The sequence below is a fragment of the Hyaena hyaena genome, unplaced genomic scaffold, assembly GCF_003009895.1.
Source record: "Hyaena hyaena isolate Hyena2069 unplaced genomic scaffold, ASM300989v1 scaffold_967, whole genome shotgun sequence".
NCBI classification, from domain to species: domain Eukaryota; kingdom Metazoa; phylum Chordata; class Mammalia; order Carnivora; family Hyaenidae; genus Hyaena; species Hyaena hyaena.
In genome coordinates, this window is record NW_024081608.1 from 108,546 (window position 1) to 121,789 (window position 13,244).

At 62.8% G+C, this 13,244-nt stretch overlaps 1 protein-coding gene across 10 annotated transcripts in view; it reads right to left on the reverse strand.

The window, feature by feature from the left end:
* The window catches only part of FBRSL1 (fibrosin like 1), a 78,715-nt gene extending 76,022 nt beyond the window's left edge, over positions 1 to 2,693 (reverse strand). For all 10 annotated transcript variants that reach the window (XR_005526252.1, XM_039221286.1, XM_039221285.1 and 7 more), the window contains exon 1: positions 2,202 to 2,693. Coding sequence is in view for 9 of the 10 variants with exons in the window: in XM_039221286.1 (XP_039077217.1) it covers positions 2,202 to 2,480 (279 nt within the window). In the remaining variant the exon portion in view is untranslated. The remainder of the gene's footprint in view (positions 1 to 2,201) is intronic.
* Between the last annotated feature and the right edge of the window lie 10,551 nt (positions 2,694 to 13,244).

The following is a 13,244-nucleotide window of genomic DNA, read 5'->3' on the forward strand; positions in this document are numbered from 1 at the left end:
CTGGGGCCTCGGGGGGGGGGGGGGGGGGGCGGGCAGGGCAGGCCGCATCCTCAGCACAAAGGCGAGGAGGACTCCGGACAAGGGCACTCTCCAGACCTCCTGAGCAGGTCTACCCCTGGCAATGGTTGTTCATGTCCTGGGGGTGGCAGCCCGGGCAGAGCTGGGGCCTTGACATTCATGGCACAAGGCCTCAGTGTCCCCAACTGTACAGTGGGGTTTGGGGACAGACTCAGAACAGTGCCTGGTCGGGTACGTGTTCACTGTGTGCTAGCAACTCAACGTCCTTACGAGTTATCTGAACTCCGGGGAAAACCATTACAGTTTAGCAAGAAATGAGCCCAAACGAGAGAACCCATCTAGAAGTTATGACTCGAGCAGAAGCCCCGTACTTTCCATGGCAGGCGGGCCCCTCCCTGGCTCAGCAGGGCAGAGAACGGGCCCGCTGACACGGCTGTGTGAACACCAGGCAGAAAGCAGACTCGGTCTATGACCCAACCAGGACTGGTCTGAACCCCCAGACCCAAGGCTGCACTTCCAGCGTTCGTGAGGCCAGAGGGGTGGGAACAGCCAAGGCTGCCGCGTGCACTGGCAGACTTGTTTCTCCGGGGTGCAGGGAGACTTCTGGCGCGGCCCTCCTCAACAGCGGTTTCCTCTCTCGAGCATTCACTCCACAACACGCATGGGGCACGGGAACCCACAGGGGACACACAGGACACAGGACACACGTGCTGCCTGCTCTCTTCCAGCTTACAAGTTCTGGTGGGGAGAGAGCCAGAATGGAGAGCGAGTAAATCACCAGATGGCTTCAGACAGAGTGGTCACTGACAGGAAGGACAGTGTGAGGTCGACAGGGTGGGGGTAGGGGAGGAGGGATGCCCCTTCCGAAGGTCGATGGGGGGGCGGCTCTCTAAGTGACATCCGTGCTGAGACATGAAGGCTCCTGATGAGCTCAGCAGAGGGGACAGCAGAACGGAGGCCCTGAGGCAGCAGAACCTCACAGGGGCCGACATTCTGGTGAGAGAGGGTGTCGGGTGGGAGAGGCCAATTTGACGGGCGCAGCGCCTTGGGACCAGTTAGGGTTTTGTTCCCCACCTGGCGGGGCAGGTACACGTCTAGAAGGTGGCTGGCGTACGCACTCTCAGAAACCACAGGACACAACTTGGCCACTCCTTCTCAGTTCAGAGCCGTGGCAAGTGCCGCCCCCCAAAAGTGTCTTAGTTGGGGACCCCTTGATCTGGGAGCCATGTCAGGCCCCCAAGCTGTGCACACAGAGGGCCAGGGGGGCTGCGTGGTCCGCGTAAATGCCCCACCTCTGTGCATCCACCTGACCAGACAGAAAGCAGCACACCTGTCCCTGGGCCACCTCTCCCTGGTGGCCAGCCCCTGACACCAGACCCGCCACAGACCTGGCAGACCTTAGGGAGCTGCTGTGTAGGCCCGTCCACTCTCCTGGAGCTCAGCCTCAGACTGGGGATCCCAGGCCACTGGCCTCACACCCCAGGTAAAGGAATGGGGCTGTTAAGTGTGTCATCTCTGGGACCCCAAGCCCAGCAGATGCCAGCAGCCCCAAATAAGAGCTGCTTGGGGCCCCTGCAGGGTGTGGGCCTGGCCAGCACGCCTACATCGTTCTAGAAGACAGGGGCTCCCCACGCAGGCGCCCCACCTGCCAGATTTCCGAACGTCGGTATTTATTTCCTTTCCCACTCACCTGGGTCCACACAAAAGGGCAGTATTTGCTGAGCCAATAACTCGGAGGTAACTCGGCCAGACAAGCAATATTTTTTGCCACCCTATTAACCAACCAGCCGGTGAAGACAGTGCGGAGGGTGGCTTGGATATTACCCTCCCTCTCTCCGTCTGAACAGAAACCTCAAGGAGGACGAAAGGAACAGGAAGAATCTCAAAGTATCCATCCCACGACTGCCTGCACCACGCCGGCAGCGCTCCCCTCCCCGGCACGGCCCGAGTCGGATGAAGTCAAATTTTGGAACAAGAAACAGCTCAACACAGGCGAGTGCGCAAGCAGGCGGCCTTCGGTCTGGACAGTGTAATTTAGAGACTCTTCTCCCCAGCAGCTCCAGGCACGAACGCCCGCCGCCTCCACCGCAGGCTGCCGGGCCCCCCGGGGCCACCTGCGAGCGCGCGGGGCTGCGGGGGGTGTGCCGCCGCCCCAGGGGCGCCCCGCCCGCCGCCCTACCCACCTCCAAGGCCTCCAGCGTGCTGAAGCTGGCGATGGCGAAGCCGTCGATGACCTCCTCCTCCTGCGAGCTGGACTCGCGGCGGCGGCGGCGCGGGGGGCGCACGGCGGCGGCGCGGGGCGCGGGCGCGCGTGGCAGGCCCGCGTTCTCCTTGCCGGGCCCCGGCTCGGTCTCGTCGCCCGACGACGCGCTCTGGTCGCGGGCGTCGCGGGCCGCCTCCCGGCGCCGGCCGCGGTCCCGCTGCGCGCGGGAGCGCCGGCTCTGGCGGACCTTGGCCTCCATGGTGCGCGGTGACCTTGCGGCCGCGCCGTCGGGCTCCCGCGCTCCCGCTCCCGCTGCGCTACACGGCGCCGCCGGGCTCGGTGCGGGCCGCGCGGGCTCGGGCCCTGGGAGGCGGCGGGCGGCGGGCCGGGCCGGGCATGCCGCGCGGGGTCCCTCAGCCCCGGGCCCGGCGCGGCCTGGGAGCCCCGGCACGGGCGGCCGCGCGCATCGGCGGGGCGGCCGGCGCTCAGCGGCCCTCGGCCGCGGCCCCGGGGGCGCGCCTCATGCGCGGCGGGCGGCGACGGCTGCGGGCGGAGCGCGGGCGGGGCGGGTCCCGAGCTGAGGCGCCGTGGCTCGTGAGGCTGAGGCGGCGGTGGCGGCGGCGGCAGCGGCAGCGGCGGCAGCGCCTGGAGCAGATAACAACTGACGTACTTCCGCCCGGCAGCCAGCGCCAGAGGAAGTGGGCGCTCCAGCGGAGCCCGGCGCCCGCCCCGCCCAGGCCCCGCCCCGACCGCGCCCCAGCCCCGCCCCTCCAGCGCGCCGCGCGCCGTGCTGCGCCAAGGCTCCGCCCCAGGCGCAGTCCGCCCCGCCCAGGCAGGCCCCGCCCCGCCTCCTGCTCTCGGGGCCCCTCCCCTTTGGGCTCCGCCCCCGCGTGCGGGGTTCCGCGGAGCCCCGCCCCATCCCTTCAGGCCCCGCCCCTCTGCCTGCACCTGGACTGGCGCCCCTTCACGTGGGAAGCGCAGGGTCCCTGGCTCTCTGCGCCTCCCCAGGCTCGGTCTCATTCCAGAAAAGTGGGGCCTCTCCAGCCAAACCAGACACGTGGGTCGAGGGGGCAAGCTCACCGTCACACCCGGGCCGGGGGCTCTGGTGGGGTGCGAAGCATGCATGGGCTTCCTGGTCCCTGCTCCCCATGGGAAGGGCATCGGCAGGGCCGCTCCTGATACGGGGGCGGAGGGGGAGCATCTTACTGGGGGAGGGCTCCCAGGCCCTAGAAGTCCTGCCCACGTGGGATGTGTGTAGAAGGGGAACGGACAGCCCTGGCCTGGTGAGCGAGTGTGTGAAGGCCCGGTGCAAGTTTCTCAGCCTTCCACTACACCGTACCCCAGTCTAAGCCGAATTCGCGTGCCCCCCGCCCCTCTCCCTGGGGGTGTCCTGCAGCCTCTCAGCTCTGCCTATTCTTCACTGCCCTGCCCAAGTGGAGCCCTGACCTCCCTGTTGCGGTCCCAGGTGCAGAGGATCCCCCTCCCTCTCCCAGCTCAGGCTGCTCAGACTTTACAGTAAGGCAGCTCTCCCAAGGCCAGAGCTCCGGACCCCAGAATATACCCCATAAAGACTGCCTCACTGAGGCCCCAGGGCCTCCTGGTTTGCAGAGAGATAGCAGTTTGGGCTGCAGAGATTGATTGTTACAGAGGAGCAGGTACTGATGGGAAGGGGCAGGTGGAGAGTTGAAAACTAAGTAGAATGGTGAACTTCCTCTTTCTCCAATAAGAGACCTGCTGGGGTAAGGAGGGACACACAGGTGGGGAGAGGCTGTCTGTTTTCTTCAGTCCTAAGATCATTAATTCATTCAACACATATTTACCAAATGCACTACGTCCAGTCCAGGCACCATCTGTGGTGCTGTAATGAAAGAGACAGAGGGCCTTTTCAGAAGTGGGAGAGAACATGACCATGGAGCCAAATAACATAATATTTAATGATAACATGAAGAAAACTGAGTAGAGAAGTGTCATAGGAAACGGGTACTGGGTGGTCCCAGAGTGCCTCTGAGTGAGGATCTGAGCTGAGACCCGCAAGACGGTAAGGAGCTGGCTGGCCGTGCACAGAACTGCAGAACCGTGTTTCCCTGCGGGGAGCACGGCCTGGGATGCAAAGGCACGGAGGCAGGGAGACATTTGCTGGCGTGTGGGGAGAGTGAAGGAAACGCAGTGGATGCACTCTGGAAGGTGCCCTGTTGCTTGATGAGGAAGCACTGCCCTGGGCAGTGCAGGAGGGATGGTCTACTGCCCTTCCGCGCAGGAGCCTGGGCTTCCAGTCCGTCTGACCTTGAAGTGTGGGGCGCAGGGTCTCTGTTGGGCAGGCGGCTCCACGTGCCCTGGGCACAGGGTCAGGCTCCTGAACTGCCAGCCTCTGGTCCACCCCCTCCCCTCCCCTCCCCCGCAGCCTTCCCTGGGTGGGGGCAGGGCTCGCCTCCCCCTCTTCGCATTCCGGGTTTTGTTATGAAAACTCTGACTCCTCCAGCAGCATCCCTAGTGATTTGTAAGAACCTCATCAGGAAGACAGAAATGGAACCAGAACATCTCTCTATTCCTGCTTTCCTAATCCTCCCTGAGGACGGAGGCCAGAAAATGTGGGTATCGGAGGGCGTCCCAGGATAGCAGTTCAGGGTTTCATTTGGATACAGGCCTTGGGATCCATGGCCTGTTCCCAGGGCACCATCCAGGCTCCATGACTGCTCTGGAGGGTACGGAGACCTTCCCTACACCCAGCCTGGTGCTTCCCATGGGCCCTCTCCTGTGGCCCCTTCCCCACCCTCCTAGAACGAGGCCGAGGCCGCACTGGGCGGGGCAGGCATAGAACCAGACTGCCCGGGCTCCGGGCTCCGTCCCTGGCTTCCGCTCATGAGACTGGGTAAATGATCTGCTTCTCTGTCCTGGTGTCCCTGCTCTGAAACGGGGCGGGCGGTGATGACACTGCTCCCTGCAGTGGGTTGTCTGAGGATTCAGAGAGTTCTCCAGCTTGGAACTGCCAGTCACGTGGGCCTGGGAGGTCCGTGGGGATAATCTCCGGGCCTGCCTCAGACTTTCCCAGCCATCCGTTCCCACGGGGGGCTTGAGAATCTGCACGTCGGACAAGCAGTCTGCAGGTCTGGGGACCACACTTGGGGAAACCCAGGTTTCCGCACCACAGCAGCACCTGGCACATAGTAGGGCTTGCACATGAGTGCCACCTCTTGTTCACGTGAAGCCACCAGCATTCCTGAGAACGGGATCCTGGAACACACCCCCTGCCCCACCTCCCCCAGGCCGTCCGCACCCTCAGGGCCGGGCTCCTGATGACCGTGATAGCCTCCGTCTTCTTTCTGCCCTAGTTCTGGGCATCTTGCTGGCTCCCTCCCAGGCCCCTGGGGCTTGGCTTCTGCCCTACTGCCAGCCCAGGTCCCTGCTGTCCCTTCATCGCATCCCTGAAAACCTTCCTTCCCAGTGCAATGAGGGCAGAGGGGTCCCCCCTCCCCACAGGCAGGAACGCTGCCAGAGAGAAGCCTGTCTCCACCACCACCACCACCTCCACCCCTCCCCCTCCTCCGTCCCACCGCTGCCCGCCCTGGACGCCCTGGCCCAGCGCTGTGGCCTGGAGCCTGGCCCTCACCTGGTCACTCTGCCGAGCTCTGGGAGGCGCTGCTGACAAGTGGCTGCTCCCCGGACGCCAGGCCCGTCAGCCCCATCAATCTTTGCCGTTCGGTTTTGCTCTAAAGAGTCACTGCTCCTCTGTAAGGCTGGGAGCAAAGTTAATTGACATGAAATTGTATTCAAAATTCAATTTGCTCTCACAGATCCAATTCAGGCCCTATAAATCAGCAGAGCCAGCTGCTCCTTTGGGGTTCAAACATGCTTTTTGCTTGCAGGGTGACAGCCGGGAAGCGCATTGTGGCTAACAGGCCAGCCCCCGGCACCGCATCTGTGAACCAGAAGTTTGCCCCAGCCTGGCCAGAACCTTCCCAGTATGTGTCCCACCTTCCTCAGGTCATGGCACGTCAATGTCTGTGGGGTACTTAGAGTTTCTGTGGTTTGGGGGGTCAGCTCACTGAGATGCCCCTCATCCCCTAGCCATCCCCCACCGTCCGCCTCTGTCCCCTAACCATCTCCTAGCCGTCCCCCTCTGTTCCCTAGCCATACCCTTGCCGTCCTCTAGACATCTCCTCTGTCCCCTAGCTGTCCCCCTCCAACCCCTAGCCGTCCCTTAGCTGTCCCCTACCCATCCCCTAGCCATCCCCTAGCTGTCTCCTAGCCGTTCCCTAATTGTCCCCTAGCCGTCCCTTAGCTGTCCCCTAGCTGTCCCCTAGATGCCCCTTGGCTGTCCCCTGGCCGTCCCCTGGCCGTCCCCTAGCCATTTCCTAACTGTCCCCTAGCCGTCCCCTAGCTGTCCCCTGGCCATCCCCTAGCTGTCCCTTGGCTGCCCCCTGGCCGTCCCCTAGCTGTCCCCTGGCCGTCCCCTAGCTGAGGGTGGGCAGGTGTGTTAGCTCCTGCTGAGAAAATGCTGCAGAGCAAACAGCCCTCAGAACCCCTAGGACTTGACAACGTCATTTTTTCTTGCCCCCAGGGCTGTAGGCCGGCCTGAGGGGCTCTGTGGGTCGGGTTCAGTGTGTTCCACGGGTCTCTCTCTGGGACCCAGGTGGCAAAGATGAGCTACCTGGGGCATTCTCTCTGTGAAGCCCACAGGGCCACACAACCCACACAGGCACACTGGAAGCCTCTGTCTAAGCCTGGCATCTTGTCTGCTCATATCCGGTGCCAGGCAAGTCAGGGGGCCAAGGCCGTCCTGGGGGGGAGCCCGTGCCTGCTGCCAGGGGTGGGGGTGGGGGGTTGATAGTGCAGTCACGAGGCAAGGGCATGGGTGTGGCTCTGTGACAGAGGAAGTAAACATTTGGGGACTATTTTCCCTTTGTCACAGCCTATTCCTGGAATCCCAATCTGTCTTGAGCACTGTATTCAAGAGACTGAAATTCGGGGTGCGCCCATCCCAAATGTGCCCCTTCCTCTAGTTCCCGCTCCTCAGGCTCCGCTCTGTGGCCAGTTATGAGGCTGATGCTGCCCTGGGGGCTCCCCGCATCCTGCCCCTCCTCGCTCTGTCCACACCCTCCGTCATCAGCCCTGACTCCGGGCTCATTTCTTCCTGGAGGCCAGAGGCTGGCTTCGTGCTGCGCAGGTTGCCCGCCTGGAAACCAGCGGGGGTGCTGGTGAAAGCGGGGCCGGTTCACCCCAGGGAGCCTGCCCCCAGTGGGTCACTGTGTCATGTGTCATGTGGGTGGAGGCGGCTTGGGTTTGTCTGGAGTATTTTCACCGCGGCTGCCAGCGCCCCGGAGACACGCCCACACCCGGCAAGCCGTCCCCACCGCCCGGCCCTCTGTCACAGCAGGCCGGGGCGGGCCCCCGGGGCCTCTCCAGCCCGAGTGCCCTCTCCTGCTCTCCTCCGTGAGCACGTCGGTTCCAGAAGAGCGGGTTGTGCCTGGCTCAGTGCCAGCGCACAGCGGGGGCTGTAAGCAAAGTGTGCTCTGAGCGGCCCCGGCGGGCCGCGGGCATCCCCGCTTCCTGGCTGTCCTCAGAGTGCACTTGCCAGCCGGCCTCGCCCTGGGCCAGGAGAGGGAGGCTCCCGCAAGCAGTGTCTGCGGGGTGTCTCAGGGCAGCGGGTCCGCCTGCGTCGTCCGAGCTGAGCTGAGCTGACAGCAGGGTAGGCCCCCTTGGACTCAGGGCTCTTACCCTGGGGATCGACAGAAAACCCGAACCCGCACTGGCTGAGTCCACGGTGGAGCTTCAGAGTGTGCCCAGGCCACAGGTCGGACAGGCTCAGGAGACTGGCTTTACCTGGGGAGGTGAGGGCTGCAGTAGGGTCAGCCTGCCAAGTTCAAGGTCAATGGTCACAGTTTCTTCAGACCCTTCAGCGGGAGCCCAGTCTGGCTGACACCTTGATCTCGGACCTCCAGTGTCCAGAACCATGACAGAATAGGTGTCTGTTGTTTTAAGCCACCTGGTCTGTGGACCCGGGGAAATGACCGCAGGCCCGTGCCTGCTTGGCGCCCCCACCAGGGCCTGCCGTGCTGGCCTCGGGCCCCGGCAGGGATGGAAGCAGCTGTGCGCCCACTCCGAGCCCAGACTTAAGAGGCCCCGTGTTTCTGCCCGTTGTCCTGTGCCTCTGACGTGGGCAAGCGGAGGGCACCACCAGGCTGGCCCTGCTGGGCCCCAGCGCCAGGGCACCCCCACCCTCGAGGGAGGCCAGCTGACATAAATGGGCACAGTCGACCTTCAGAAATGTGAACCAGAGATATGGATTGTCCAAAGCTGCCAGGATCCTGGGGTGCTTGTTAGTCAGCACTTTTGTGGACTCGCTGACAAGTGCAGATGGGGATAAGGCACGGAGGGGCCGTGCAGCCATGCTTGGGAAAGACCTTGCACAGCTCCCCCGAGGTGGCCGGGTGCCTTTGGGCATGGACCGTGCTGAGCCCACCTCTCGGCGACTGAAATGTGTCTGCTCTGCCAGCCCAGGCTAGAGGGACAAGCAAGCCATGGGTGACTTTCAGAACATCTATGTTGTGCAGCGGAGGGAGTGGTGATCTCGGGAGGGGCAGACCTGGCCTCCCCAGGGCCCGTGGTTGGCCAGCGCAGGCAAATACTTAACAAATGATTACACTCCAAGTTACCCATTCCTTTTATCTTTCCGTTTCCTCAGGGCAGAGGCGGTGAAGCCACAGCTGAGTGACCATGGATGTGAGTGAGGAAGCATAGATCTCTCTTCCAGTGCATGTGACCGTAAAGAGCATGGTGTGGCCGGGAGCTGGACGAGAATGTGGGCCCGCGTGGCAGTGTAACAATAATGATGGTGAGGATTCTAGCAGCTCTCAGTTGTTGGGAACTTACTGTCACCAGGTATGGCTCCGAAGGCTTCCTTATGTTAACTCTTTTAATCTTCACAAGACTCTTAGTTGGTAGGTAGTGGTGTTAACCAGTTCTTAATAGCAATTCCTAATTGTCTCCCACCGGAAAAGTGTTACATGTTACCCATGCAATAAGCAAGAAACAGAACATTGCTCACAACACTGCCTTTTGCTTTTCTTACTTTGATGCTTTATAGACACAATATAGCTGCTGGAGCTCCAGCCATTGTATCCTTACTCCAGGGGCCTATGCGGAGAGGAAAGCAAATTGGGTGCCAGTCCCAGGAGTTCTCATTGACCGGAGCATAGTCTCATGGACATTAATTGTTGTAAAGGGGGGGAATTTACGACGACTGCCTTTAACCCAGTGTGATTCGTCATTAGGCCAAGGGAAGGGGGCCGTCTTTCCTGTGGTCACGGGGTTTCTGCTCTTATGGAACCCGTGGGGCTGTGTGAGTAGGGAGCAGGCGTGTACGGCTGTTGGGGGACGGCGAGCACTGCCCCATCATGCTGATTTGGTAACAGCACCTTCACTTTCCTCGGGGTCACTCACCCATTTGGTGAAATTAGGAAGGTATTAACTCCATCTCTGGCTCCAGGTGTGAGCTCATCAAGTTTTGCCAGTGGAAAAATCCCATTTCCGTGTCCCCAGTGGCGGGTTCAGTGGCGGGTCCTGGGGTGGGCGGTCAGCCCTGGGAGGGAAGATCCCCCTTTCTGTCAGGTTTTGGAGGCAGGCGGGTGTCAGCGGGGGCTTCTGGCTGCCGACTTGCCGTCGCAGGGTGGGGGCTGCCTACTCGGGGATGGATCCTACACGGAGGACAGCTGAGCAAGGAGACGGAGGGAACTTCGTCCCAAAGACGTTTTTAACCTCTGGGTCCCGCGGTGCCTGAAGCCGGGACTTGCCCTGGACTTGACAGACACGTGATTTAATACATTCCCTTTCTGTTTCAGCCGGTTTGTGTGGAGTCTCCTGCCACAAGCACGTCAGAATGCTGCCTGAGACGCCCTATCGCCTGTCGGGAGCCCGTGCAAGCCACAGAGCCCTGGGGGGGGGGGGGGCTGTGCCTTGGAGCGAGGTCCTCCTCCCCAGGCCACTGGCTGCCCTCAGGCAGGGCTACCAGTGGGGGGGCGGGGCTGCAGCTGTCAGGCGCCCTGCTGTCCTCGGTTTCCCTGTGTATCCCGCACACGGCTTCCTGAGCGCTGGGCTTCCAAGCCACTTGAGCAGGATGGCATTTGCATTCCCAGCTCTCCTTTTCCAGACACCCAGCCTCGGCGTGGACCAAGGGTGTGGCGTGCCACCTGCTGAGCGACGTGGGTGTGAGGGCGCCTCGGCCGCCGGGCGTTGGTGCCACGCGCTGGCTGTGTGCCGCCTCACGGCTCACCTACGCCGCCGCTGCGAGGGGCCAGGCTACGCTGCGCCCACCTGCTATGGTTGCCTCAGTAACGGTGTATCCCTCGCCCATGGGGGGAGGCGGGGGGGTCTGGTCCATGTGGTCCTTCAGGGGTCCGGGCACATGGAGCGCCTACCACGGCCCAGCTGCGAAAAGGAGCCCCGAGCGAGCACCCCAGTGTGTGATGCCCGGTCCCCGAGGTGACAGGTGCTACAGCAGCCGCAGGGCCCCAAATACAGCGGGGGGCTGGGAAACGAGGGGCCAGGGGGTAACGGTGCTGCCGTGTAGACAGCCCGACACACAGCGGCTGCCGCTCCTGTGTTTTCAAGTCTCTAGACTCACACTCGGAGGTGGTTTTCGGGCCCTCGGAGGTCACACAAGATCTGAGTTTCGGGGTAGTTCAGGTCAGCCCTCCCCCCGAGCACCCACTCTGTGCTGGGCCCTCGTGGGAGACATCAGACACCGTCCCTGCCTGTGACACAGAGCCTCTGTTTCAAAGGCCCCGACCCTGATCTGATGTCTGCTGCGGGCTCGCCTGCTCAGCAGGAGGACACCACACGCCAAGGCGCTGGGACCCCTGCAGGCAGACGGGCCTTCCTCTGCCGCAGTCCCCAGCCCTCCCACCCGTGCGCCTCGGCTGCCTGTCTCCCGTCCATCTGCATAGGCACCTGTGGTGCCGGGTCCCTTACCTGCCTGTTCGGTTCATGCTCCAGGCCTTGTTTCGGGCATTTCCAGAGAGTTCTCGAAACCATGCCTTAGCCTGATCTGAGATGACCTCAGAGACTCAGGCTGAGAATTGTCACTCTGAACGCAGGCTGGCCTGGAGTTGGGTGCACGTGCTGGCCCAGCTCGGAGCCTGGCCACCGTGCCGCCACCTGCCCCCCCCCCTTCACCTCACTCTCCGGACCTTGCCCGGCTCAGCTTTCACGGCACTAGCTGCACCCAGGGCTCCGTAGAGGCTCATGGCAACTGCGCAGGACCCTTCCTGTTGGGAAGGACCTAAACCCAGCTCAGCCGGCTTGGGTAACAGGAAGAGACTTGGCGCGTGTGGCTGGCTTCTGTTACATGGGTAGGTGTTCAGCCCTCTGTGGTTTCCTGTGCATCCTGACACTTTTCTAAAGGACGAGGGGCTGATGTCACAAGGAAAGACTCTGGAGGTCCTGACAGCCCGGAAGCGGGAGACACTCAGAGTAGGTGTGTCGTGGGCACCAGTCCCCGTGGCGGTGACTGGCTCAGAGTCACACAGGGTGGGACGGACACAGCTCGCCTGCAGGGATCTTTTTGGAGCCAAAGGGCATTAGTGAGGACTCAGCGAAAAACCCAAGCCAATCAGATGTGGATAAAAATGGAACTATGTCAGTTAGCACATGCTAATGGGACTGGCAGGGAGGCTGGCTTCAGGTATGGCTTAACCCAGAGGTCAACCCGGGCCCACATGTCTGCACCTCTCCGGCGCTGTGCTCAGGCGTTCTTTCCTGATTGTTTGCACTGACCCGGGGGCATTGCTGGTTCGACTAAGGTTACCTGCCCGTACCTGGACCAACCTGTCCCGGTCACGAATGGGGGAGACAGGGAATGGCCCCCACTGACTGGCCAGACCTGGCTCTGGCCAAGGTGGGGGTAGGGCCCCCGAGACGGCGCTTACCGGGGGAGGGTGCTCCTCGAAGCTGAGGGACCATTAGCGAATGAGGGAGGGAGGCAGCAGGCAGGAGGAGGCCGTGTCCCCCACAAAGAAACGCAGGGACAGAGCACTCCCAGGGAGGCTCCTGGCCGGGAGCGGGTTCCCTGCCACGCACACACTCTGGGTGCTGGGCGAGCAGCCCAGCCTGGCCGAGGGGTCCTGGGGGACTGGGTGCCTGTGTGCCCCGAGCTTTTCCATGACGCTGGCTGGACCAGCCCACTGCTCGGCTCAGCGGTCACTTTATGAGCCTCTCAGAGGAGAGGCCACGCCCTGCATCCTGGAGAGGACGGGGGACGCCAGGCCAGGGGCACTGCACGGCGACGCCGCGGGGGGCCCAGCGGGGCTGGGACGGGCTGAAGCTCGTTCCTCGTGGACACCGCAGGTTGTCGGGGGCTCAGAGCACGGCCGAGGTCAGGCCTGACATTGTGCAGGTGAACGGCCTCAAGCACTCGCGATGGGGCTTCGGTCTCCTTGTCCGCAGAACGGGAGAGTCGGCCCTAGCGTCAGGGACAAGCCCAGTCGTGGGGACGGACGCGTTGGGCCCCCCGTCTGGGCACCTCGAGGACGGGCAGGAAGACGTGGGCGCCGGGAGACCGGCCCACATCAGAGGGGACGACTGGAGTCAGGGACTCGGGTCTGAGAGGAGGCGTGATGGGCGGAGGAAACAACAGAGTCCTTCCTGCTTCCTAACTGATCTCACAGATCACAGTCTCTTCCGGACGGTGTCCAGCAGCACCATCCTGGGCGAGTGCAGCTGCGGGTGCGTGAGTGACAGCAGGGTCACGCGGGGCAGGGAGACTCCTGACAGTTGTCAAAGGCGTGGCACTGCCCGTGGGCCCGTGGGCCCGTGGCAGGGGCCGGGATTCGTGTAAATGCACACTGCTGACCACTGAACATTTTTCCCAGGAGATATTGCTGATACGCTGGAGACGGATACAGGTGTGTTTGGGGCACCGGGGGCCACACTGGGGCCAGCGCACGAGGGAGCCGTGTCCACTCAGGGCAGCGGACGCTGGAGCAGAGACACGGGGTAGGGAGGGGAGGGCGGGGGGGGCTGCCGCCGG